The sequence below is a fragment of the Sceloporus undulatus genome, chromosome 5 (genome assembly GCF_019175285.1).
Source record: "Sceloporus undulatus isolate JIND9_A2432 ecotype Alabama chromosome 5, SceUnd_v1.1, whole genome shotgun sequence".
Lineage (NCBI taxonomy): Eukaryota > Metazoa > Chordata > Lepidosauria > Squamata > Phrynosomatidae > Sceloporus > Sceloporus undulatus.
In genome coordinates, this window is record NC_056526.1 from 166,259,408 (window position 1) to 166,284,686 (window position 25,279).

Below are 25,279 nucleotides of genomic sequence, written 5' to 3' on the forward strand. Positions count from 1 at the left end.
CCAAAAAAGATAAACAAATCCCAAACACTTGTAGTCCCAAACATTTTGGATAAGGGAGATTCAATTTGTAATCTTATTCTTTGTTTATTGCATTGTTTACTACGGATATGCCACTGCAACTCGGCACTGAAAGCCTGTATTTCTTCAATTCTCATTCACCTCCCTCCTCATGCCAATAATGCTAAAAAATGTCCAGCTAGGCAAAAGACAAGAAAGAAAAAGGGACTGGGAAGATGTAAAAGAACTTTACAAAAAGGAGCATCATTTTAGAGGCATTGGTCCAAAAATACACAGCAGAAATAATCCAGTTTGAGACCACTTTAACTGCCCTGGCTCAATGTTAGGGAATTCTGGGAACTAGTTTTGTGAGACATTTAGCCTTCTCTGCCGGAGAGCTCTTATGCCACAATAAACTACAATTCCTGGGATTCCCTAGCGCTGAGCCAGGGTAGTTAAAGCGGTTTCAAACTGGATTATTTCTGCAGTGTGTTTTGGACCTTTGTACTGGGAGAATACTGCACAAAAATCTTATTGCTCTACTTTTCTTCCTAAAGGGGGTTTCCCAACAGTCAGGAAACCAACTTTTCTTTCCTTCCCTGCACTTTACTGCTTCCCTTTGGCTCCTATATTTCTTACAAGTACTTCTTGGAACTGTAAAGAGATTCCTGGATGAAGTTCTATAAGAGAGAATGCATTCACAAGCTTTTTAAAAAAATGTTTCTAAGGCAAAGGATTTTTAGAAACCAATATCACATATTTTTACATGATATATCAGAGTCATTATGAAAATTTAAATCTTAAATAAAAGAATACTGGTCTCTTTCCTTATGTTTTTATGAATCAGATTTGGACTGGAGAACTCTACAAAGGGCTTTCCTCTGGCAGCCCTTCAAACTGAGGTATTTTGGTATTGCAGAAATAATGTAGTTTGACACCACTTTAATTGCCATGATTCCATTTTATGGAATCCTGGGATTTATACTTTCTTATGGCACCAGAGCTGACAAGGAAGGCTAACTATCCCAGAAAAATACAAATCCCATAATTCCATAGCATTGAGCCAGAGCAGTTAAACGGTATCAAACTACATTCATTCTGCAGTGGTGATGCAGCCTTAGTCAAACTAGGTCCTGCATCCTTGCTTCTGATGGATCAGTTCACTAGGGAATTGTGTTCTATGTCTGATTTTAAGCCATTCCATCACAACATTTCTACGTGATATAAATAAACAGTGGTTGATTTAAAATCCACAGAATGAGCTAAATCATTTGAGCATGGAATACTAGAAGCACACATAAATTGGCATCAAGTGTTTGGAAATTGCATCCATAAAACATTATGTAATAAATATACATATCAGGATGACCTGACATTAGACAAAGCAATTACTATGGCCATGATGCATGCAAGGAATCAAGAAAAAAGCCATCTCGTGGCTGTTGTGAATGGTGACACTACATATATTTTAATCAATACTGTCAGTCAGCAAGTTACCCCAAAAAGTTATGCAAAGTTGCATAGTGTTTGGAAACTGCATCCATGCAGAGAGAATGTAAATGTAGGTCAGACAAGGAGAAACTCTGCATTAACTGCTATGAAATATTAAACTACTCCAAAGGAGAGTATTATGCAAATAAATAAAGTCCCTTCTTTTTTATATTTCCCTAATATTATACAATGTTTAAATTGCCCCAATATAATAGAAAATATATATTTTATTTAGATTTGTTGTAAAAAAAAAGTGAGAGATTTAAAAAAAACCCCACACATGACAACTGAAAGTGATGAGGTTTATTTTGTACATTCTGAAGAGAAGAGAAGTATGAGAGCTATGGAAAATAATGGGAGCTGGTGATCAACACTGAAAATACAGTTTTGGAAAGTTGTGCTTTGTTTGTACCAAAAGTTCCAGAATCCTGAATCCTCCAATCAGAATGGTGTCTGGCATGCAGCCTGGAGTATTCTGAGAGTTGTAGGTTTTATTTTATTTAAAAATTCATTTTCAAGCTTAGACTAGTTCTGAACAGAGTTCTATTATTACAAACTTTACCTTACTACAACCTTGATACGGTCTGCAAACATATAATGGAGGCTATTAGCTACAAAGTATTTTTTTCTCCAAGTAGAGTACCCCTTGCCTAGTATCCACTTATATATAGATTATTTAAAAGTGCAGTGTATTTGGAGAAACATGGTTGTAACTGAGTATGTTTATGTCATTAAGGATGTTGTGGAAACTTTTCTTCACTGTAAGACTTCTTTTGTCTTATGTATATTTCAAAAGGGAAAACCAATGAATGAGATTAGAAATAGCGTCATTTATTGTCAGTCTCACCAAGACAAGCTGGTGGAACAATTTGATCCTCTCTTGAAATGAGTGGAGCAAATTACAGGATAGTCTCATAAATGTATAGTGGACAGGTCTGTTGTTGAGAAGGCTCATTCCTTATGTCCTGTTAGAAGGAGAATCTATGAATGGTGACCTTAACATTGAGCAAGTCATTATAGAAAGAGTACTTGAAAATAATAATTGAGTGTCAGATACAATACTTGTGCCAAAAAAGATGGTAGTGGCTCATAAGCTACACCAAGGAGATGTGCAGTCCAAAAATGTTTCATTGCAAATATGAACTCTGACATGAACACATCATCAGGAACTGTTTTGCTTTGTAACCAACCCTAACTTTGACATGATGATTATCCATTATATCCCCTTCAGTTACCATGCTGTGCTTGAATCATACTAGGCATTGAGAATAGGATATATCCTCCAAATATATGTGTTCTCAACCATTGATCAGAACTCTTGTTACCCAGATGCCATTGCCAAATACATTTCAGGGTGTTTTTGCCCTTTTCAGATACCCTCTTGAAGACATTACTAACAAAACTAAACAGACTGTTGGCTGTCTTACTCAACAGGTTTTTTAATACATGTGGTATCAATCCCTTCAAGCAGTGATTGTGCTGGAGGATAGATATATTTTATTACAGTTCAACTATTGTGTGACTGTGTGTGTGTGTGTGTGTGTGTGTGTGTGTGTGTGTGTGTGCGCGCATATGCAATCTTCTGAGATTAGACTGGACAGGGCAGTAGACAGATGAAAGGAATAGCACTTAGTACTACTGGAAGCTGGGGTTTGAGGAAAGAAGAATCATGAAGTCTTAGTCTATTTTGGTTTGACTATTTACTTAGGAGATTATTGCCCACTAGAGGATGCTGAGGCTGCAGTTCTCAATTCTGACAACAAAAAACAAAAACAAAAAAACCTCATCAATGGCACACCTTACTATCAAGTTGCATAGTGCTTCCATAAGCCTTCCAGAAATGTGATTCAGCTTGAGAACAAGGTGCATTCTACTTACACATCTATATTTAAAAGTAAATATACAGAATGATAAAGTGTGAGGGGAGGATGTCACCTCATCCTACCCCACCCCAGATATTTTGTATCCTAACATAAAGACTAATTTATTTGTAAATAGGAAAGCCTTTATGATAGTATTCCAAACTTCCTATCAGCACGGCTGATCCAGAAGGATACCATGGGCAATTATGGCAAAAGCCACAAACAGATTGACATAAAGTAACCAGGCAATACTCCTATTATCCTTCTGATACAGATCATCCACTGATGTGATCATTTCTGCCCCATAGCTGCATAATTAGTATCCTCTAATCTTTGAAACTGAGGTCTAAAATACACTGCAACAATAATCCAGTTTGAGACTGTTTTAGCTGCCCAGGCTCAATGCTAGGGAATCCTGGGAACTAGTTTTATGAGACATTTAGCCTTCTCTCTCAGAGGGCTCTGGTGCCACAATAAACAACAGTTCCCAGGATTCCCTAGCAGTGAGCCAGGGCAGTGAAACTGGTCTCAAACTGGATTATTTCTGCAATGTGTCTCCCATACTTACCAAAAAATGTTAGTACGTTTGCTAAAAGGGGAGGGAGTATTGCCACAGATGTCTAAATACCTTGAGAGTGCCAGATCCCATTTCATCTTGAAAGCTAAGCAGGGTCAGGCCTGGTTAGCACTTGGATGGGGAACTTCCAAGAACTGCCAGGAGCTGTAAAATTAGTTGCAGAGAAAAGCAATGACAAACTATATCTGAATATTTCTTACCTAGAAAAATTCTATTGTATTCATGGGGTTGTTTTAAGTAAGCAGATGTCTTGAAGTGACACACACACATGCCTCTGAGTGGAAGTTATTGAGCCTCTGGGTCCATGGATAATTTTTCTCAGATGTGGTTGTACCACCTCCTCATTAAGTAAAGTAGGGACCTCAGTATGTAGAGAGATCTTGTAGCACCTTTGAGACTAACTGAAAGAAAGAGGTTGGCAGCAGGAGCTTTTGTAGACTTCAGTCTACTTCCTCAGATGTTTTTGGGACCTCAGTCATTGATGCTTTCACCACTTCTTGGATCCATTTTAATCCACTCAGCTAGCTTGAATAAGCTACAATGAGCAGGAACTGGGAAGATACGTGGTTAGCTGAGAGGCTCCAAGTGCCTTGTCCACAGTAACAGGAGCTGAAACTGAGCCAACAGTGATCCAACACAATCCAGAAAAAAAAAGCCTGAGAAAAGAAGAGATAAAGAAAGGAGGGGGGCAGGAAAGTGAACAACATGTTGTAGGTGGGTGTATTTTTGCATTCTGTGACAGGCAGGAGGCAAGGACATCTTTATTTATAAAGTTAAAACATCAGGGTTTGGAGTCCATCTCTCCTTCTTAAACAGAACACACTACTATAAGGATTGTGTCAAGTAAAGTGGATTGAAAAACACATTCACAAAGCTTCCAACCTACATAGTTTTCCAACTATAGTTTCTCCCAAAATTTATTTAAGGGCAGTATGGTCTTGACAGTTTTCCTAATTATGCCTAACATGGGATTTATCTTTTTACAGCAGCCAAATACTGGGTCAACATTTCCATCCAGCTATCTACTACAAGCCCACAATCTTCTCTCTTGGCCAGTTACTGCCAGCTCAGATCCCATATGTAAAATTATGGTCGTTTTGCCCAATAAATATCCATTTATAGAGGTTTCTACTAAGAATCACTGCCAAGGTCATTTGTTATCTCTGTTTTACAATCTTAATGTGAGAAAATTTGTTGGCAAGTACTTAGAATCTACAAGTTCTCATATAATTTGTAGGCAGCCAGGGAATATTCCTTTGCTTTATACCCATTCTTTGTCTAAAATCCAGCAATGAAAAGATTCAGATGTGTATCTTGCTTTCTGCATTTGTAATTCAGTCCAAGAAGCAATAACTTGGAAGAGGTGTACTATGGGATTTTATAAAAAATAACTAAGACTTTTTTGGCATCATAAAGATTTATATATGCTGCTATAAAAGAATAACATGTCTATTTCTATGGAATATAGGATTTTATACATCCTCCTTGGTTAGTCTATGAATCTCTGGTCATCAGACTACCAAAAAATTAGGAAAGTAGGTTGTTGCTGTGGGTGGGGGGGTGACAAGTACTCCTTGATGAATGGGTTCACTGGCAGCTTGAAAAGTACTTATATGCCTTTGAGAACAATGTGTGCAGAAACTCTGCTAGGTTACCTTCACACCCACCAAAATCCAGGGGATTTATAATTCCAGTTTGTAGTTTACTACATATTGTTGCTGTTTTTTTAAAATTGTTTGTCACTTATCCATAAATTCTGCTAATGCGATTGTATCACTTTTCCTTCATGCCATTTTAGGGGGAACCTGGTGCAGTGGGAGAAAGAGGACCTGCAGGGCTTAAGGTTTGTAAATAAAATGCTGGTGTCTGTCTGTCCATCCTCTGTGTACAGAGTGCTTTACTATTTTCTCATATCATTTAACACCATGATCTGTGAAGCAGAACTGGTTGAGAAAGGATTTCCCATGCTTTCCCTTCAGAGCTTCATGTTAAAAGAAGAACCTACCGTATATACTCAACTATAAGTCAACCTCATGTATAAGTTGAGGGCAAGTTTTGGGGCCAAAATTATGGATTTTGATATGACCTATGGATAAGTTGAGGGTAAAACGTAGGAGAATGTAACAAAGGATGTAAAGGATTACGCAAAGGAAAATGATCCCAAAGAACTTAGAAAATTCTGGCAGGCATAGCTGTGTTCATCCTAAAGGCTGGATGGATGAGAGAGTAGAAAGGATCCATGCATTCTGTACTAGAACTTGAAGTTAGCAAACTCTCTGAATCACCCAGACACTGTGATGAGTGTCAAATCTTGAACAAATCTATGCTCTCATTTACTATGTGACCAATGATTGAGAGCTCTCGGATTATTATACAATGGCAAGAATTAAGCATGAAGCAATGGTTGCTTGAGACTCAACTTGGTGAAGCAAAAATAGCTTTAAGATGTCACAATAAAGCAACATTTGGCCCAAGGATTACATGTGACCACTGTAGTCCCTTTTTTTGAAGGCACCAGGACAGGAACCCTCCAACTAAAAGAAGTGGTCCAAAAATCACTTGAAGATTGCCCCAAATGCCACCAAAATATCTTGAAATGCTTCTTTTGGGGTAAATTCACATCTCAAGATTGCTGAAGTCCCAAATGAAAATTAAGTGAAAAAAGTAAGTGAAAATTTAGTTTCCCATGTGAGTGAGGAAGGTGCATGTGTGAAAATTTTCCCCTGTTATTCACCCTTGGCAATAAAAAATAAAGGATATCAGCAAACTAGAACATGTCAAGTGAAGGGTGACCAAGATGATCATCAAGATCTGGAAACCAAACCTTACAAGGAATGACTGGGGAACTGAGTATGTTTAGCTTGGAAAAGAGAAGACTGAGAGGAGATATGATAGCTATCTTTAAATATCTGAAGGAATATAGAAGACAGAGTAAGCTTTTTTTCTTCTGCTGCAAAGACTGGAACATGAACCAATGGATTCAAATTAGAAGAAGAGATTCCCCCTAAACCTTAGGAAGAACTTTTTTTATCATCAGTGTTGTTCAACAGTGAAATAGATTGCCTCAGAGGGTGGTGGACTTAGCCATTTTGGGGGGGTCTTTAAATAGAGGTTGAATGCACATCTTTCAGGAGTGCTTTAGTTGTGTATTCCAGTATATCAGGGACCAAATAGCCTGTTTGGTTCCTTCCATTTCTAAGATTCTATGATTCTATAATTCCATGAATACATTCTTTCACTACTGGTACATAATTTGTATTGGATTTAATAGCCTTTCTCTACCTTTTCTGATTGCACCAGGCATGCTAGTGTTTCTCATGACACATATCTGCCTTTCAGCAGAATTTGTACATTATACTGCTGTTAGTACAGCTGATCAGATGAAATATACAAATTATAGACTTGTTCTTTGTCAATCAGGAAAGAACACTGGCCTCTGGAGAACAGTCATTTCTCAGTTTTATAATCCCATTGATGACACTTAATGCTTAATTAATTTCCACAGAGATATATATCAGAATTGCAGAGTAATGAAATAGAATTTGAATGAGCCAGAGCAGCTAAGCATCTACATTGGTAGAGCTGTCAGGGTTAGGTTCAGAGAACTGAAAGGAGGCTTGGCCTATGCTAGCTTGTTAATCAGAAGTACATTAAAGAGCCACAAGTTGAACTTGTCTCATGTGGCTTTCTCAGATTATATAAATGCCTGCTAAATTCTTAAAACTTCAGGAATCTTTGGTCCACCACTCACTAAAACGTTCATATTCCAACCTATAGGTTGTAATTTTAAAAAAATGAGAGAAGGTTGTCTTATGTTCAAAAGGATTGCTTTCCTCCAGTCTTTACCAACTCTAATAAAGGAGTGAAGCATAAGTTGTATAAGAACTTTGGGAGCTGTTGTTGCAAATAAGGTGAATAGCTTGCAATATATAGCTGACATTGGACAGATGAAAAGCTGACTGTAGGCATGCGCAATAGATTTTGTCTTTACAATGTTTTTAAAGATTGCATAGGACGTGTCATAGAGTATGGGGGAATTCAGTTTCTCCTTCAAGATTAACTGAGGAGAAAAAAGATTTCTATCATAAGCCATTGTCAACTGCTAGGTCTTTTAAACTGGCTAACAAGCTGCTTCTTTGAATACTACTAGTACAGGTGGGGATAGTGCTGTCCCCAGACTCTTTTTTGCAGATATCAAAGCAGGCCACAGGGAAAAAAATAGTGCTTTTTCAGGTTAAAAAAAGCCTTAAATTGGCCAAAAAATCACAAAAATGTGGCAGCTTGCCTTTGAACACATGACTACCCATATTCCCCCCCAAAACTGCAAAAACTGACTGGGAAACCCAAGAAGTGAAAACTAGAAGTGAATTTCAGTCAATTTTTGGTGACATTTCCAACCAATTTTCAGCTAAAAATGTGTTGATACAGCCCAGATGCCTACTCCTGTATTATACGTAAACAAACTTTCACTAACCACTACTTTTGAAAATGAGATAGAGCATCACATTTTTTTAAAAAAAATTATAAATTATTGTTACCAGCAATTTCAGATTATGAACATAAATCTACACAGTTTAAATGAAATTTGTACAGTATGCAATGCATGCAAGATAGGTGTGCAATGCCTACTGTTTGGAAGCACTCATTACTTGCTACTTTACTTTTGTTTTTATTAGGGTGATCCTGGGCAGCAAGGAGAAAAGGTAAGCCCCATAGCTGGTCTGAAAACACCTTAAAAATTATGTAAAGTTCAAATTACACTAAGTGCAATCTTGCTGGGAAACTGAAAAATCACAAGCCCAGTTATGTAAAGATGTGCAGTCTCCAATGCTACAGGGATAAATGGGTAAATGTCACAGTAAAATGCTAAGTTCACAACATAGAAAAGGAAAGAAATTTCTGCTTTGCAGCTATTGTTTGGCATATAAATTTTAATGATGTTTATTTAATGCAACTGGAAAGCTGCAAATTCACTGTTAGGGCTCAGAGTCAGCATTCCCTGATGCAGTGCCCTCTGCTGTGGCAGACTACAACTCTTACAATCTTTCAATTGGTAGCTGAATGGAAGATTAGGGCAACTGTAGTGCAACACATCTGAAGGACACAGGGTTGAAGAATGGGGCCCTAACTAGTGATTGTTTCTTCTGTGAGTCCAAAGTTTCAGGAAGGCATTAGCTCAGATATCTGATACTTTTATTATCTTCTGAAGGTAACTCAGGAATAACACTGGAGAGAATCAGCAAATGCATAAATATTGCGGCATATCACACTAGATTTTTATGAGTGTATTGAATACAAATAACCTGAACGCCTGTTTGTTTTGAAGAATTTAATATTAATTAACAGGTGGTTGTGTTACCCATTTATTTATTTATTTATTTATTTATTTATTTATTGCAACAAGTATCTAGTAAAGAAAAAATGGGGAGAGTTTCATCCAAGTAAAGAGAGATATCAGGTGCCACAGTACTATACTGGTTTAAGTACTGGACTAGAACCCTGGGAGATCGGAGTCTGAATCGTCACTCAGCCAACAAGTCAGTACAGTCAATCTAATTTTGGAGATGAAAATGCACAGTTCAGATGAAAATCTTGAGAGATTTAAGTTTATTGCATAGGGCTTGGAGAACAGGAATGGAAGGGAACGGGAAGGGAAGGGAACTGGGGAAAATGCATGTTACTGCGCGGGAGAATGCTGCCAATGCCACCAGGAGTCCCCAATCTGTTCCCCATCTGTGCCACAGCAGCAGATTTTGAAGAACAGAATTGTTCTTCACAATTGGCTGCTGTGGGATGGATGGGGAATGGATTGGGGACTTTTGGCAGCGTTCTCCTGTGTGATAACATGCGTTTTCCCTCCATTCCCTTCCTGTATATGACTTTCTCAAGGTCAACCCATGGGTGTCCATGACTGAGTGGTGATTCAAACTTTGGACTCCTGGAGTCCTATTCCAACATACAAACTATTACACTATGCTTTATTTTAAACAAATCTAAAAGAAAACAATTGTTTAAAAATCTATATACCTGCATGTTTGTTTGTTTGTTTGTTTTTGTGGGATGCTGTGGGTGAATGAAAAAATATACTCTAAATGTTTTGTTACTCATTTTAATTTACAGGGTGATATTGGAGATAGTGGAGCCAAAGGTGATTCAGGAGAAAAGGTATGCTTTGTATCGAATTTTCTTAGTTGTGAGTCTTCAAGTCATTACTGACTTATGATGACTCTAAGGCAAACCTATCATGGAGTTTTCTTGGCAAGATTTGTTCAGAGGGGCTTTGCCTTCATTTTCCTCTGAAGCCAAGAGTGTGTGACTTGGCCAAGATCACCCAGTGGGTTTCCATGGTCACACAGGGATTTTAACCATGGTCTCCAGAGTGTTAGTCCAACACTCATGCCACTACAGCACACAGGCTCTTTTGTACTGAATACCCTGATTGATAGATATATATATAATCATCCACAACCACAGGAAAATTTTTTAAAAAAGCTTTTAACCAGAATTTAAGGTACATGCTGCTTAGCTAGAATTTTTCTTTTAGCAAAATGACTGAGTTGCCGCTGAGTTGTCCTGTATCCTCAAATCCTCCAGCATGTCTTGAAGTTATTAAAAATATTTAATCAACTGGCATATATATTGCTACCTCACCAACATAGCCTCCATTATTTGTTTGTTAGAATAAAAGGAGATAATGATGTGTATTTCCAACCCTGCAAATACCCAAATCCATTGTGTGACATTAGAAAAGAACTCCAACCTGTTAATAAATTATAAATAAATATTATACCAGGGGTTTTCACAGCTGCTTCTCTGCACATCAATAAGCTTCTTTATTTCTGTGTTCAATTATACCAGAGCAAATGTATTGTTAAGCATTGTTCTGAACTCCAAGGTCATAGCAAATTTAAAATTTGCAATCAAATGACTAGTGGAGATAATTTTTCGGTGTCCCTCTTAAGTTATATAAAGTCACTTTTCATTAACTGGGTTTTAAAAAATATATTTGTAGTGTTTACAGAACAAGGTTGAAGGCATTCTGTTTGAAGAACAAGTATTCCATCAGTGCTAGATGCACAATCAATGAAAATATGCTCCACCAGTGAAGAAACACAACATGTTCTTGTGCATGTCATTAATCTAGTTAGATTTATATTGATAAGATTAACTCTATGATGAGCAAAAGAAAAGGGATGATTACTTCAACAGATCTTAAGTGCATCTGATGACGTAGACGAGTCTACAAAAGCTTGTGCTGCCATCTTCTTCCCTCGGTCTCGAAGGTGCTACAAGATCTCTTTACATACAGATCTTAAATTTGGTAACATAGAGGTTAATGAAGGGGGGAAGTTGTTGTTCAGCCTGCATTTCATTCATTTGAAGTTTTGATTTATTTAATAAAGCCTAATTCTTGCCATGTTCTTTAAGAAACAGCTTGTTAAATGTAAGTCTCACTCTGGGGCAGATAAAAAAATACATAAACATAGCTGTAGTTGTTTTCTTCAGTTCCTTTTCACTTATGATTATTCTTTCTTGAAATTATTGTTTTATTATTTAGGGTGACCCTGGATCTTCTGCTGCTGGAATTAAGGTAATTAAAAAACAATATCAAATTTGAAATAGAATCAGAACTAAATAATATTTTTCTATGTTTTTTTACTTTTTCTGTGCTTTGAAATCTATATCCAAACCTGATTTTTGTGACTGTTTATTTGTAATTTGGTTCATTGTTTTAGGGAGAACCTGGAGAATCAGGGCGATCAGGACAAAAGGTAACACTTCAAAGTAATTAATGCAGATAGTGCTAGGAATTTTGAAAATTAATAATTGAATGCTGTGAAATATTTGATAAAACAATGAAATATTATGGACTATTTGGCAGCCTCGATCCCATTAAAGGACACATACCATCCTTGTGCAATCTTTATGACTAATCTCTTCTGTTATTTTTTTAATTTAAAATAATCATATTATATCATACATGTCCTTATTTATTAATGAATTGAACAGAGGGCTGTAATGTTTCTACTTTTTGTGCTTCATTGCCTGGTGTTAAATTCATGATTTTAAAAAAGTAGTCAGTGATAGAATCTGCTGCATATTTTAGCATGCTGTGTGATTTTGGATTCATTTTAGTAGGAGTACATTGCCCAAGATGCAAAGACCTACCTTAGATTTCTCCACAGGATTAGAATAGTCTGAATGGAATTGTTGAGTCCTTTGCTTTGAACAGCAGTGAATAATCCATAGCCATGTATTTCTGATGATAGAGTGATGCCTAATGATATAGTAATACTATAAGTAAGTCTAGGATACTGTCATGCCCAGCCTGGAAGATGGCTTGGAGGACTCAGAGGATGAGCTAGAGCCTCTGGGATCTGAACCTATAATGGAGGAGCCAGAGCCCCAGGGGCTTGAACCTGTAATGGAGGAGCCAGAGGCTGGCCCTAGTTCTCCTGGAGCAGAGTCTATGGCCCCTCCAGAGGTTCAGCAGTCAAGTTTGCCTGGTGCCGAGGCTGTGGACATGGAGGAGGATCTGGGCAGTGTGCCTACCTTCAATGAGCGTCGAGCAGAAAGAGAGGGCCTTCGAAGATCTCGGAGGCTTTATCAGAAGCGTCTTCGTAATCAGGCACAGCTGAAGGCCAGCTCCTTGCCTTCTTAAGCACCTGGAGCATGTGTGGTTCTTTGCCAGTGGATATCTGACTCTTTTAGGGGAAAGACTCTGTCTCTGGCTCCTTGGCTTCTTGTCTTGACTACCCGGAAACCTTGACCTTGGACTGCTTCATCGATCTGCCTATCTGTTACCCTGAACCTTGGACCATCTGACAATTCTCTTGGTAATCCCTTTTGGTAAAGCTACTGCATCTCTCCAGGACTGTGTAGCTTACACTGACTTTGCTGTGCTGGGAGAGGGTTGTTTGTTTGAGAACTAGCTGCCTTATCAGCCCTTTGGCTGCTTTCCCGGACAGATACACAGTTACCAGACCTATTCCAACACAAGCCTCCTTGCAATAATATATTTTTTAAAAAACCAAAGCATATTGTGCTCTTGTTGAGCTCTTCATGGAATGGCATTGTATTTTTAAGGAGTTGAATTATTAGCCTGAAAAATAATATTGCCTTTTTATTGTTTTATTTGGACTCTTAGAGCTTTACTGAGCAAAACATGTAGCATTATTTTTCCAACAACAGTTTGAGTGGAGCTGAACACTTTGCAAACCCTTCCATAGGAAACTCCAGAAATCAAGCAAGCTGTCACATACTGAGCTCTTGATATAGCTCTGGCTCAGAGCACTTAAAATTTCCACTCCAGACTTATGAATAGCAGAGAGTCAAGACTATCAATTAGTATTAACTGGTGGTTTTCTGATGGTATCTTAACATATCCTGAGAATCACTCTGTCTTACGCCACCAAATCCATTCCATTTATGTTGTACCATAAATAATGTGTGAATCTGAAATAGAAGTGAATTTATGTACTGTGCCACTGGCTTCTTCATTTTCAGTGTGCATCAGTCATAGTTATAAAACCTGAAGATTAAGAGTCTAGATACATTTTGCTGGGCAAAATTGTTGTAGGGTGATCAATCACACACTGATATTCTTCAATGTCTGGCCTATTCCTTTTTGGGGTGCTTGATTTGGTCCCTTTACTGCCAGCCTAAAACATTTTGCTGCTTGAAGTGGTAACCAAACAGCTCACCCTCCCTCCCCCAATAGTTGGCATCCTGAGGTCAAAACTGGATCTGTTGTAGAGTTTAAGTTAGATCAAAATCTAATTTCATGAGTTTTCACTTAAGTCACTTTTTTCCTCATTTTTCACAACTATGAATAGGGTTCCCAGACCCTAGACCCACTTGTCCAGTCTTCAGGGTGAGAGAGACAAATCTCAGGCCAACAGCATTACCTTGAAAAATGTGTTTATATATATTTTCCTCATATGTTGACTTGTTATTTTCTTGCTTGAATGGCATGGCTTGATGCTTAATGTATTCTACCTAACAGAGTGGTTGCCTTTTACAACTTAATCTTTGGAACATCACTTTCTGTGATATTGCTAGAGATGGAATTTTCTACTCAGTTTCTTTCTGAAATAAACAAGTAATTTTAGCCTGTTCTTCCAATTTGGGACTTGTTCTGCACAAGATGCTGTTTCTGTACAAAACAACACTGTGAATTTTATGCAGAATAAGTTCCCAATTACAGCATTTTCAGCCTAGGACACCACTTTTTCTGTACAGAGGTCACTACCAGGTTCATGTTTTAACCAGACAATCACTGTTTAGTTTGCCATATATGTAATTTTGATTTAAATAGCAATATTGCTGCTTTCTGGTTATGAAACCTGGTTTAACATTATCCTGTGATGCTATATCATTTCATTTGTAGGGTGAACCTGGACTACCTGGGCTACCAGGATTACCTGGAATTAAGGTAACTATACATATTCATGTAGTAAAGTGGTAGATGTGGAATAAATTGAGAATAGTGGAATAAACTAATGAAATTGAATAATTTTAAATACCCATGAAAACATTTTCCTCTTTAAGAGGAAAATACCATCCACACATGCATGGGTGGATGGATGTGAAGTCATTCCTTGTAAATATTACAACCTGTGTCTCTTATGTAGTATAAGGGAAATTTGTGAAAAAGTTGTTAAAAGTTGTCAACATTCAAAATACTCAGTGGATCAGACTGAATTTTCTAACTTTATTTAATTTGGGGCCATTGTTTTTTGGGGGGAAATTGAAATAAAGGCAGAATGCAGCAAAAATTGACCAAATGCAAGAATATAGGGTGCATGAAGAGCATCTGAAAATTAATGACAACATATTTTTTTTGAGAATGGGATAAATGAATAAATCAGTGTTTGTTCCGTGGGTAAGGATGAATTGTATGATAGTTCTCTATACATCATGACATACTTGCAAACAAGCTGGTAAAATGTGGGCTAGACAAAGGAACTGTTACATGGATCTGTAATTGGTTGACTGGCCGAACCCAAAGGGTGCTCAACAATGGCTCCTTTTCATCCTGGAGAGAAGTGACCAGTGGGGTCCCACAGGGCTCTGTCCTGGGCCCAGTGCTATTCAACATCTTTATCAATGACCTGGATGACAGAATTGGGAGCATACTTATCAAATTTGCAGAAGACACCAAATTAGGGGGAATAGCTAATACCCCAGAGGACAGGATCAAGATTCAAAATGACCTGAATAGACTAGAAAGCTGGGCCAAAGCTAACAAAATGAAATTCAACACGGAGAAATGTAAGGTATTGCACTTAGGGCGGAAAAATAAAATGCACAGATATAGGATGGGTGACACCTGGCTGAATGAAACTACGTGTGAAAGGGATCTAGGAGTCCAAGTAGACCACAAGTTGAACATGAGTGAACAGTGTGATGCGGCAGCTAAAAAGGCCAATGCTATTTTAGGCTGCATCAATAGAAGTATAGTGTCTAGATCAAGAGAAGTAATAGTGCCACTGTATTCTGCTCTGGTCAGGCCCCACCTGGAATACTGTGTCCAGTTCTGGGCACCACAATTCAAAAAGGACATTGAGAAACTGGAGTGAGTCCAGAGGAGGGCGACTAAAATGGTGAAGGGTCTGGAAACCATGTCATATGAGGAAGGACTTAGGGAGCTGGGGATGTTTAGCCTGGAGAAGAGAAGGTTAAGAGGTGATATGATAGCCCTGTTTAAATATTTGAAAGGATGTCATATTGAGGAGGGAGCAAGCTTGTTTTCTGCTGCTCCAGAGAACAGGACCCGGAACAATGGATGCAAGCTACAGGAAAAGAGATGCCACCTGAACATTAGGAGGAACTTCCTGACAGTAAGGGCTGTTCGACAGTGGAATGCACTCCCTTGGAGGGTGATAGAGTCTCCTTCCTTGGAGGTCTTTAAACAGAGGCTGGATGGCCATCTGTCAGGGATGCTTTGATTTGGATTTCCTGCATGGCAGGGGGTTGGACTGGATGGCCCTTGTGGTCTCTTCCAACTCTATGATTCTATGATTCAGCTGCATCTAAAGTGCCTATCATGACTCCAGTGCTGCGTCATTTTTATACATGATCATTTCGTAAGTTTGTAGTGCAATTCTTTATGTTCTTCATGAATTAATTACAGCCAAGAAAAAACATTATTAGTCTTTTGATATTATAACAATGTGTCGTGCTAATATTTATCCCTTACCTCTTTTGTAATCTCCTATATTAACTAGTTTTTCACAAACAAAATAAATGTATTGTGTTGTGAAGTCTTTTTTTTGACAGAGAAGACCAGTTTCTTAATCTAGTGTTGATGTTTTGGTATGACTAGAAATGTAATATGTATCTGAATGTATTCCACTATTTCAGTCAGGAAAGGAGCAGAGGACTCAAACAGAGAATATTGACTCATCTGTGTGAAATCTTGGGATGACCTTTAGACTAATCTCATATGTACCTTATAGTAGGATACAAATCAAAATGTCTTTGTGTCTTGAGTACGGTCCAACAGCCCTGAAAGGTATATTCCATATATGCAAGCATGTTTGTGCGCACACACACTATATATACCCAGATAGATAGATAGATGGATGGATGGATGGATAGATTATTATTATTATTATTATTATTATTATTATTATTATTATTATTTATTTTACAAAAGATGTGTGGGAAGGGACATCATTGCTTCTGTTCTGTGAAATCTGAAACATGAAGTTTGACCCGTAAGAGCACTGCAGCATTAAGCAAGCCAAAGTACACATGGTACAGTATGCTGGACTACATATTTTCCAAACTCTCTAGAGCTGGGGTAAGATGGATTTGCAGTTCCAGCCAGGAATGTAAATCCACGAATGAGTCAACCCACATGTTCATGGAACTTATTTGTTCATGTCACTTAGCCCGCTCAGGATTGGTTTAGTGAGGAATATATGTGGTTTGTCTACAGCATGAGACATGGCTAGAAGAATAGATATAAACACAGATATCTGATTTAAAGATAGTACATGTTTGCTCTAAAAAAACAAATAAACAGGAAACATTCCCCATGCAGTAAAATACAACAAAATCCAAAATGCCCCCAAACAAAAAAACAAACCTTTATTGGACTACTAAGATGCACAAAATATTTCATGTAAGCTTCAAAACTCAACTGACTTCTTCATCAGGCAAAAAATGTTTTAAAAGTAACCAGCGTCCCAAACACACTGCAGAAATAATCCAGGCCTCAGTCCCACTACCTTTTACATTGGGTCGTGAATTGGTTTGAACCGTTTAAAACGACTCTAGTTCCCCCTTAATACAAATCACTGAAGTGATTCCAAGAGGGGGGCCAAGCGCTAGACCCATTTAACCTGCATCTTTTGACACTGATTTTTCCCACTTCTTTTTCAATAAATCGAATTTGCGTAAGTGAGAACCACATGTGGATTGGAATCGATTCAAATTTCCCCTTCTGCCGGCTGGAACCGAATCATTTTGAATTGATTCATTTGTGAATGGGAACCACAAGTGGATTGTTTTAGAGAGAGATAATGCAATCGGTTCAAATGTAGTGAAAGAAAATGTGACTGCGGCAAATGTAGTGGAAACCATGTTCCGCTGTTGAATTGATCCATCGATTTGGATCACACACTGATTTATTTGTAAGTGGGAATGGGGCCCCAGTCTGAGGCTGCTTTAACTAGCCTGGCTCAGTGCTAGGAAATTATGGGAACTAGTTTTGTGAGACATTTAGCCTTCTGTGTCAGAGACCTGGTGCCAAGATAAACTACAATTCCCAGGATTCCCTAGCACTGAGCCAAGGCAGTTAAAACAGTCTCAAACTGGATTATTTCTTCAGTGTGCTTTGGACCAGTGTTAGAGCTACATACCTACATTTTGTATCAGATGTTGTTTCTGTTGCAGTTCAGTTGTTCTGGAGGGATCTCTGTGCAGGCAAAGGCCACTGCTATTCTTGGCTATGTGGGGACCAGAGATAAAAGCCAATAAAAGACAGGTAATAAAGTTTCAACCCCTTTAACAACAGAAGAGCAACGTCCCTTAAAGCAGTACCTAGTTCTCAAAGGATAGTACTTTTCTCTTGCTAACAGAAGGTTTGCTCCTTCTTGCCAGAGGAAAGCAGTGGGAAGGGAGAGGTGGTTCATACCATTAAGATCCAGCTTCTCTGCCCTCCTGAGGGAAAGAAAAGGTGGATGTACTCCATTTGGGAGTGTACCGTCATTTCCCTCCCCAACTGATCTGCAACCCCTAGTCATCTCCCCACTCCCCACTAGTAAGTGACAGGATGAGCACCATACCACCCCACCACCCAAGGGCTTGACAGATGCTGGGTGGTGGGAGGATATAGAATTGCACATGCCAAGCTAAACCCAAATATCAGATTTCAGCCAGTGTGTCCTATTCTGGCTTTTGTACTCTGTATTTGTTTGATTCAGATTTAAGTTGCCATCATTAGATAAAGCAGACAGAACTAGATAATGTACATACTTGGCACCAGCTTGACAATATACACCACTCCATTTCTCCAGGACTTGGTAATCGCATAGTCCTGATAACATTTGTCTGAAACTTGTAAGCTTTAAACTACAAGTTTCTCACCTGTAGTCTGCACTGAAATGTACCTTACAATCATGTTACTTTTATTTGGTTTTCCCCCCTCTTTGATAGCCTTAACATCAAAGCCAGTTAAGTGGATAAAACTGCAAAAAGCCCTAGCTATGCAATTCATCTTGTTAGAGTTGACAGGCTGCTCATTCCTTCATTCATTCCTTCATTCATTCATCAGAACAGCATCATGGTAGATGCCTATATTGATTCCTATTAAGGAATAAAGCTGCAGTGATTCAGGTAATGGTAACTAAAGGTACAGTTAAAAGCTAAATTCAAGTGGTAGTCCCGTTTAAGTAGACCCCTTGAATCTGTGGAACTTAAATAAGTCTGACTTGCCATGTTTCCATTGATTTAATGGGTTTAAAGTATCTGGAGTAACAGGTAGATTTATACTTATAATCATGAAAGCAGGAAATGCACTGAAGCAAAGCATGAGGGTATATATAATGCTGGACCTTGTTTGAAACCACATTATATTAGCTTTCTATTGTGCATAGGTCTTGGGATTTGTCTGAAGCAGTATATTGAACTGAGTCTTACTGATTTCAGTGGATTTTCCCCCCAGCAGAGTACTGAAATAAATGGGCTAAATAAGCACCACTGGCCATCTCTGCAGAATTTTTGTCCATGTTTCCTGAAACAATTTTAAGTACATGTTGTTATATTCATGGTTATACATTTATTGGTTATGTAGATTTAGAAGGCTGTTTTCAGAAGCTTGCACCTCATGTACAGTTACTAAGAATATATGCTGCTATGGCAATTACTTTCTTAAATAAAGCCTGCATGCAATTACAACATATGTCCCAACAAATCTGTACTAGAAATGTTTCTTTCTGTGGAATGAATGCCATACTGTAAACACCCTTCTGTGGGATACACTTACACTTTGCCATCCACTAGAAGCTCTTTCCTCTACATTTTCTCTACATCATGGGGACTGTCTTTTCAAAAGAAACAAGAAATAACAGAAAAGCACAAGAAAAATTAAAATAACTGCAAAATGTTTCCCTCTCTAAAATGCTGTTGATGCTTTTGAAAAACTGATACCTTGGGAGACAATGATTTTACGGAATGTTTTTAAACCATTTTTCCTAGAGAATACCTTTATTTTAAAAATGTTTTTATTAGACAGCTGTATATCTATCTATCTATGACATTTATTTATTATCTCTCAGCCATCCATGACCCCAAAATTATGTCCTGTATGTAAAACCACTTTTAAAACATTTAATAAATAACTAAAAATCAATTAAAGGATTCTCTTTTAAAATTGTTCCAAAACCATTTTTAAAACAGCCAGAACAGACACCTGTCATTTCAGTATCTAAAGGCCCAGTTGAAATAACACACTTCACTGTTTTTCTTGCCTTAATGGATATATTTTAAATGGTTTTCAATTCTATACATAATTTAATTACATTTTAAAACTAAATTTTCTGTGCTTTTAATCTAACTGTGTTTTTACTTGTATCTCTTTAAATTTTTGTAAGTTGCCTTGGTTGTTATTATTATTATTATTATTATTATTATTATTATTATCATAATCATCAACATTACTACTATGATGACTACTACAACTAGATGATGATGATGATGATGATGATGATGATGATGATGATGATGATGATATGGTTTCTTTCTATATCACAAAGACCCTGGATCAAAGCAAAAAGAATCCCATTCTATTTTTTCTTTTTCTTTGTTGCAGAGAAATCAGTATGCCTTACTAAAAGAAATTGCTTATTTACTTTGTTTCACACATCATTAACAACACTAATATGGATAGCATCCCATTTGCTTTCTGCCACCTCACTGGAGTAGTTGATAACAACACAAAACTCAAATGGCATAATGTTTGTGGACTTTGTGGTATAAAAGAACTTCAGAGGTTTTCATTCAGGTTTCCACCTTGGATAAACCTGGCAAAGAGAAGGCAAAGTGGCAGTTTGCAAGCAACCAGTGTGTTCTGATTATGATGACATTTTTTAGAAGAGATTTGGCTGACAAAGCTAATTATAGTTTCAGCAAAATGCCAGAGTCTATGATGGCTTAACTATTCTTTGCTTTGTAGGTAATCCACCTTGCCTTTTAATAAGTTGTTATTTGTGTTACTAGTTTATTGGAAGAGACATTAGATCCTACTTTTCTGATCAATAGTAACCCTATGCACATATACGAATATTGTATTTCAGACAATATTCTAAGTGATTACAGAAATAATATATGGTAGTAGAGGACAGCCTCCTGCTGTTGATGCCATATCAATAAAACAATGGAACGTTATATCTAGAGTTGCCATCTGAGTTATGGAAGTAAGGAGGGAGGGGTTTTGACTTTTGGATCATTTGTCAGATTTTCTTGTGGAAAATGGGTGTTATAATCTCCCTTTTATCTAATTTTGAATTACTCACTTGTGTACTACATTCTAAGGAAATAAGTTGTTTCCTTAAAATGTAAAAGACAGTATCCTAGTAAGGAAACAAGGAAATAACATCAGCTGCAGCAAATTGTTTCAGTTGTGAAAGACTATGGTAGACTGGACAGCATGTATATTCCAAACTTCATGTGGAGCTCCTCTACACAATGTCAGAATTTTGGATTACTTAGCTGCTTGAGATTCTCAACTGAGGTACAGAGACAAGCAGTGTTCCTCAACTTACATTCAGGTGGGCTTCATATTAGTGCCTCCTTATTATCCCATACCACCTTCAGCTGAGCTATAACACTGTACTGGATTAGAAAACCAAACTGTCCTCATAGTGAAATAGGGCAGTGGAGCTAAGTAATGCTGACCAGTATTTGGGAGGTGGACAGGTTGGGTCTCTTTCCTCTGAGCACAAAAAGGCAGAGGATAGCAAAAATAAAAGGTTAATATCTGTATTCTTTCTCATCCCCTGAGAAGGGAGAGAAGAGCATAAGAAAAAAGGAATGAATGAATAGGAGTCAGGCAGAGGGATGAAAGAAACTGTCAGATTCATTTGAAATAGTGAGTCACAGTATCTTCAGGGCCAGTAGCTGTGCTGTGGATGACTTGAGGAATAATGAATGATGGAACTCCCTGCTGTAGGCTAATCAGTGTGGCAAAGAATATAGCCATTTCCAACGTGAAATAATGTGCATTTGCATAGGAAATGACAGTCATTTTAAGGTGATTACTGCAAAGTCCACCTTTGTCTGCCCCCATTATCTGATTGCCTTCACCTGTTCACTGCCATTCTGTATCAGATGAACCTCAGTAATTTTTAGCACTATGAAGTGTGCCCTTGAGCTAGAAACCTTAAGAAACCCTGATTTAGGTTACTGTTGTCTGCTGACCAGCAACAGCTCTCCAGTACTACAGACAGGGAGGCTTTCCCAGACTTATTTAAAGATGCCTGTGATTAATCTTGGGATCTTCTGAGTGCAAGGCATGTGGCCTCCCATTGAGCTGTAGGCCTATCCGAAAGTGAGGTTTACAGAACAATATGATAACTGCAGAGGTTGGTTTTACATCCATCTGCACCTGTAGCTCCTTCATGGCACATTAGGATCTGGGCCAGATCTCAGAGATGTTCTCTAGCTTCTGGTTTATTTCTGGGCTCATTCCAAAGTTGACATTTCTCATTATACCTAAAAATTAGTAATAGGCGATGAGATGACTCTAACATCCAGGAACATTAACCAAAGTAGGCTTTCTTCCAAACATTTGATCACATTTAAAGCCAAAGGCCTGATTCTGACATTGCACAGTTTCCCTACAGCCACACATGTGTATATGAGTGCTAAAGCAAGTGTTAATAAGTGCCAGAACACTTTTGGCAGCTAGCTTATACAGTACTTCCCTGGAGCCTTTGGAGATTATTTCTGCACAAATAAACCACTTAGAAGGCCTGTTCATGAGAATTATTTCTAAATCAAGGTGTGTAGCCTGTAGTGCTGTTTTCTTTGACAAGGCATTGGGCTCTCTCTGTATGTGATGAGAACGAACTCCTGAGAGCTGACTAGAAAAAAAGTGATGGAATTATTGTCCCAGTAATAAAGGATGGACAGCGATATGAAACTGTGGGGCTAACTTTTTTGGGAATGAAGCAAATTGGCACATTGATGACATTTTTGAGAGCTAGTGGTTGGGTGTGTAGTTTTCCGGGGTGTATGTAGAGTCAAAAAGTACAGATAATGGTTTGTGGATCTTGGTTTGTTGTGGTGTCCAAGCCTGCCTTCACAAATAAGCTATTGTTTCCCATTGTTTGTTGTTAACTTCCAAATTGTGGATTGTTTTAACCTGGCATGTAATTACCAGAACAGTGGCTTGTCCCTGGCTTATTTCTCTGTCTGAATATTCCTGACAAAAGAGTCAGGAGAAGAATGACTAGAAAGTGGGAAAGTGTGGTTTGTTTACAGTGGGCCCTTAGTATCTGCTGGGGTTTGGTTCCAGGACCTGCCATGGATACCAAAATCTGTGGATGCTCAAGTCCCATTAAATGCAATGGAGCAGTGAAATGGTGTCTCTTATATAAAATGGCAAAATCAAGATTTGGTTATTGGAATTGATATATATTTTAAATATTTTCAAGCCATGGATGCTTGACTCTGTGGATAAAAAATCCATGGATACAGAGGGCCGACTGTATTTGCAGAACATTTCATGGATAATATATAAGCCTTGGCTAATATTACGTGGGTTAGCATGAGCTGCAACGGCAGCCAGAAATTCCCAGTACTAAAATATGTTCCATCATGAAATTAGTTCTTTTTGTCCCTTGAAATCATAATTAGAGCAGTTAACCAAGCAACACAGTTGGCCTTGCAATAACTTGAGTTTATGATTATTAAAGACCTTTTGAGATTTCAAATGCATTTCTGATTGTATGCCAATATTTTCTTTTTTGTTCCTCCAAACACCTGACTGCTGTTTTCACAGGGATTACTTTCTTCTGTGTTAATAATACTTCATTACAATAAATTAAGACATATATGTCAAATTCTTTCAGAATTGTTTTATTCTCTATATTATTAACATTAAATGGCTTTTTAGTTTTTTATAATCTATTTTGTGACAACAGTAATAAAAACATATTTCTCATGCATTCGTTTCCACCTCCATTTACTCCTGGTTTTATTGTGCAATTTATCAGTTCTTTTAGTAGTTTGTCAAAGACAGTTCTCTGTGTGCTCTTCTAATTTACCCAAATATAGTTTTCTGTTTCCATCAGTTCAGGAAATGCTTTTTGCCTTCAGAAACTGGAAATGTTTTTTCACAAAAGTTATTTGTTAATGGCAAGCTGACACTTTCCTCTTTTTTCACTATATAATTAAACCTGAAATTAACGTGTTCCCTCCATAATAATGTCAGCCATCTCGTATAAACAAATACAGTGTGTGTTTGTTAGTTTTCATTATTTTAAGGGCCAGTATTTTTCTGATGTATGCAATTATAGATTTCATCTCAGGAGATACAAGTACAAAGTAAAATAATGTGCACATTTACCAGAGAATAGGCTCCATTGAACACAGTGGGACTAACTGAGTTGAACAATATTTCACTGTTAGGCTTCATTATTATTTTAAGACCTTTTCTGCATTGGTGGTCCATTACACAAGAAATGTATATTTAGCATTTACTGTGAATCTCACCTGTAGAATTTTATAGATTGGTTTTGAGAATTTATCAGAATTTATCATCTTTCCAGCCAAAAGGTTGCTCAGCATGGCTCAATTTATTGTAAAACCTAAACTACAGAAAGCCAGGAGCTGATTTAGCTTCTCAGTTCATACAGTTGGACACCTTTGTTTCCTGTTCCAAACTCCATCCTGTCTGTCATGCAGTTCTCTGCTGCTCTCTTCCTCTGTACTCATTTATTTATTTTCCTTGATCCAACGCCTGCTGTCTTCAAATAATTTTTCCAAAATATTCAATGTTCCATTAAGCTCTCACTTCCAGTGCCACCTGTTTGTTCATTCTTCCAACAAAAATGCAGTCATACACCCAGAAGCCTACCCTGTTTGTATAGAATTACAGCCACGTTTTGTTAAGCTACTGTACTAATGCATGAAAACTACATGGAGCTGCCTTTGGAAACTGTTTGGAAACTTCAGTAGGTTCAAAATGCAGTGGCCAGAATGTTGACCCGGGCCAATTATAGGGAGCATATAACTCTTATATTGAAACAGCTTCTGTGGCTACTGGTTCATTTCCAGGTACGATTCAAAGTGATGGTCACGACCTATAAAGCCCTATCCAGCTTCCCTCCGCCAAAAACAATTAAGATCCTTTTATGGCTGCAGAATCAGGATGGGGGTTGCATGGAGCCCACAACTCACATGTTACCTATTCCTGCATTAAGGATTAGTAATGTGTTGTTGCTGTGTGTCTTCAAGTCAGCAGTGGCTTATGGTGACACTATCCTAAAGCTGCTTGGCCATATTAATGCACAGGAGATTTATCATTGCCTTCCTCTATGGCTGATAGTGCTGTGACATGCCCAAGTCCGCCCAGTGGGTTTCCAAGACTTACTAAGGATCCAAACCCTGTTCTCCCACAGTCCTAGACCAAAACTCAATCCACTACATCATGTTGGCTTTATTACTGTTACAGTTTTAAAAATTAAAATCAGCAAGAATAGTTCCAGAACCCCTCTAAATGTACTCTCCAATTTAATAAATTAAAATCACACAAAACATTAACCATTACTTAGCTAATGCTGACTTTCAACTCTCATATATATATATATATATATATATATATATATATATATATATA

General features: G+C 37.8%; 1 protein-coding gene across 2 annotated transcripts in view; it reads left to right on the forward strand.

Annotated features, from left to right (window-relative positions):
- COL25A1 (collagen type XXV alpha 1 chain) overlaps window positions 1-25,279 on the forward strand; it is a 374,446-nt gene that overhangs the window by 289,284 nt on the left and 59,883 nt on the right. For both annotated transcript variants that reach the window (XM_042469542.1, XM_042469543.1), the window contains exons 15-20: window positions 5,726-5,770; window positions 8,604-8,630; window positions 10,048-10,092; window positions 11,486-11,518; window positions 11,664-11,699; window positions 14,318-14,362. In XM_042469542.1, coding sequence (XP_042325476.1) covers window positions 5,726-5,770; window positions 8,604-8,630; window positions 10,048-10,092; window positions 11,486-11,518; window positions 11,664-11,699; window positions 14,318-14,362 — 231 coding nt within the window. The remainder of the gene's footprint in view (window positions 1-5,725; window positions 5,771-8,603; window positions 8,631-10,047; window positions 10,093-11,485; window positions 11,519-11,663; window positions 11,700-14,317; window positions 14,363-25,279) is intronic.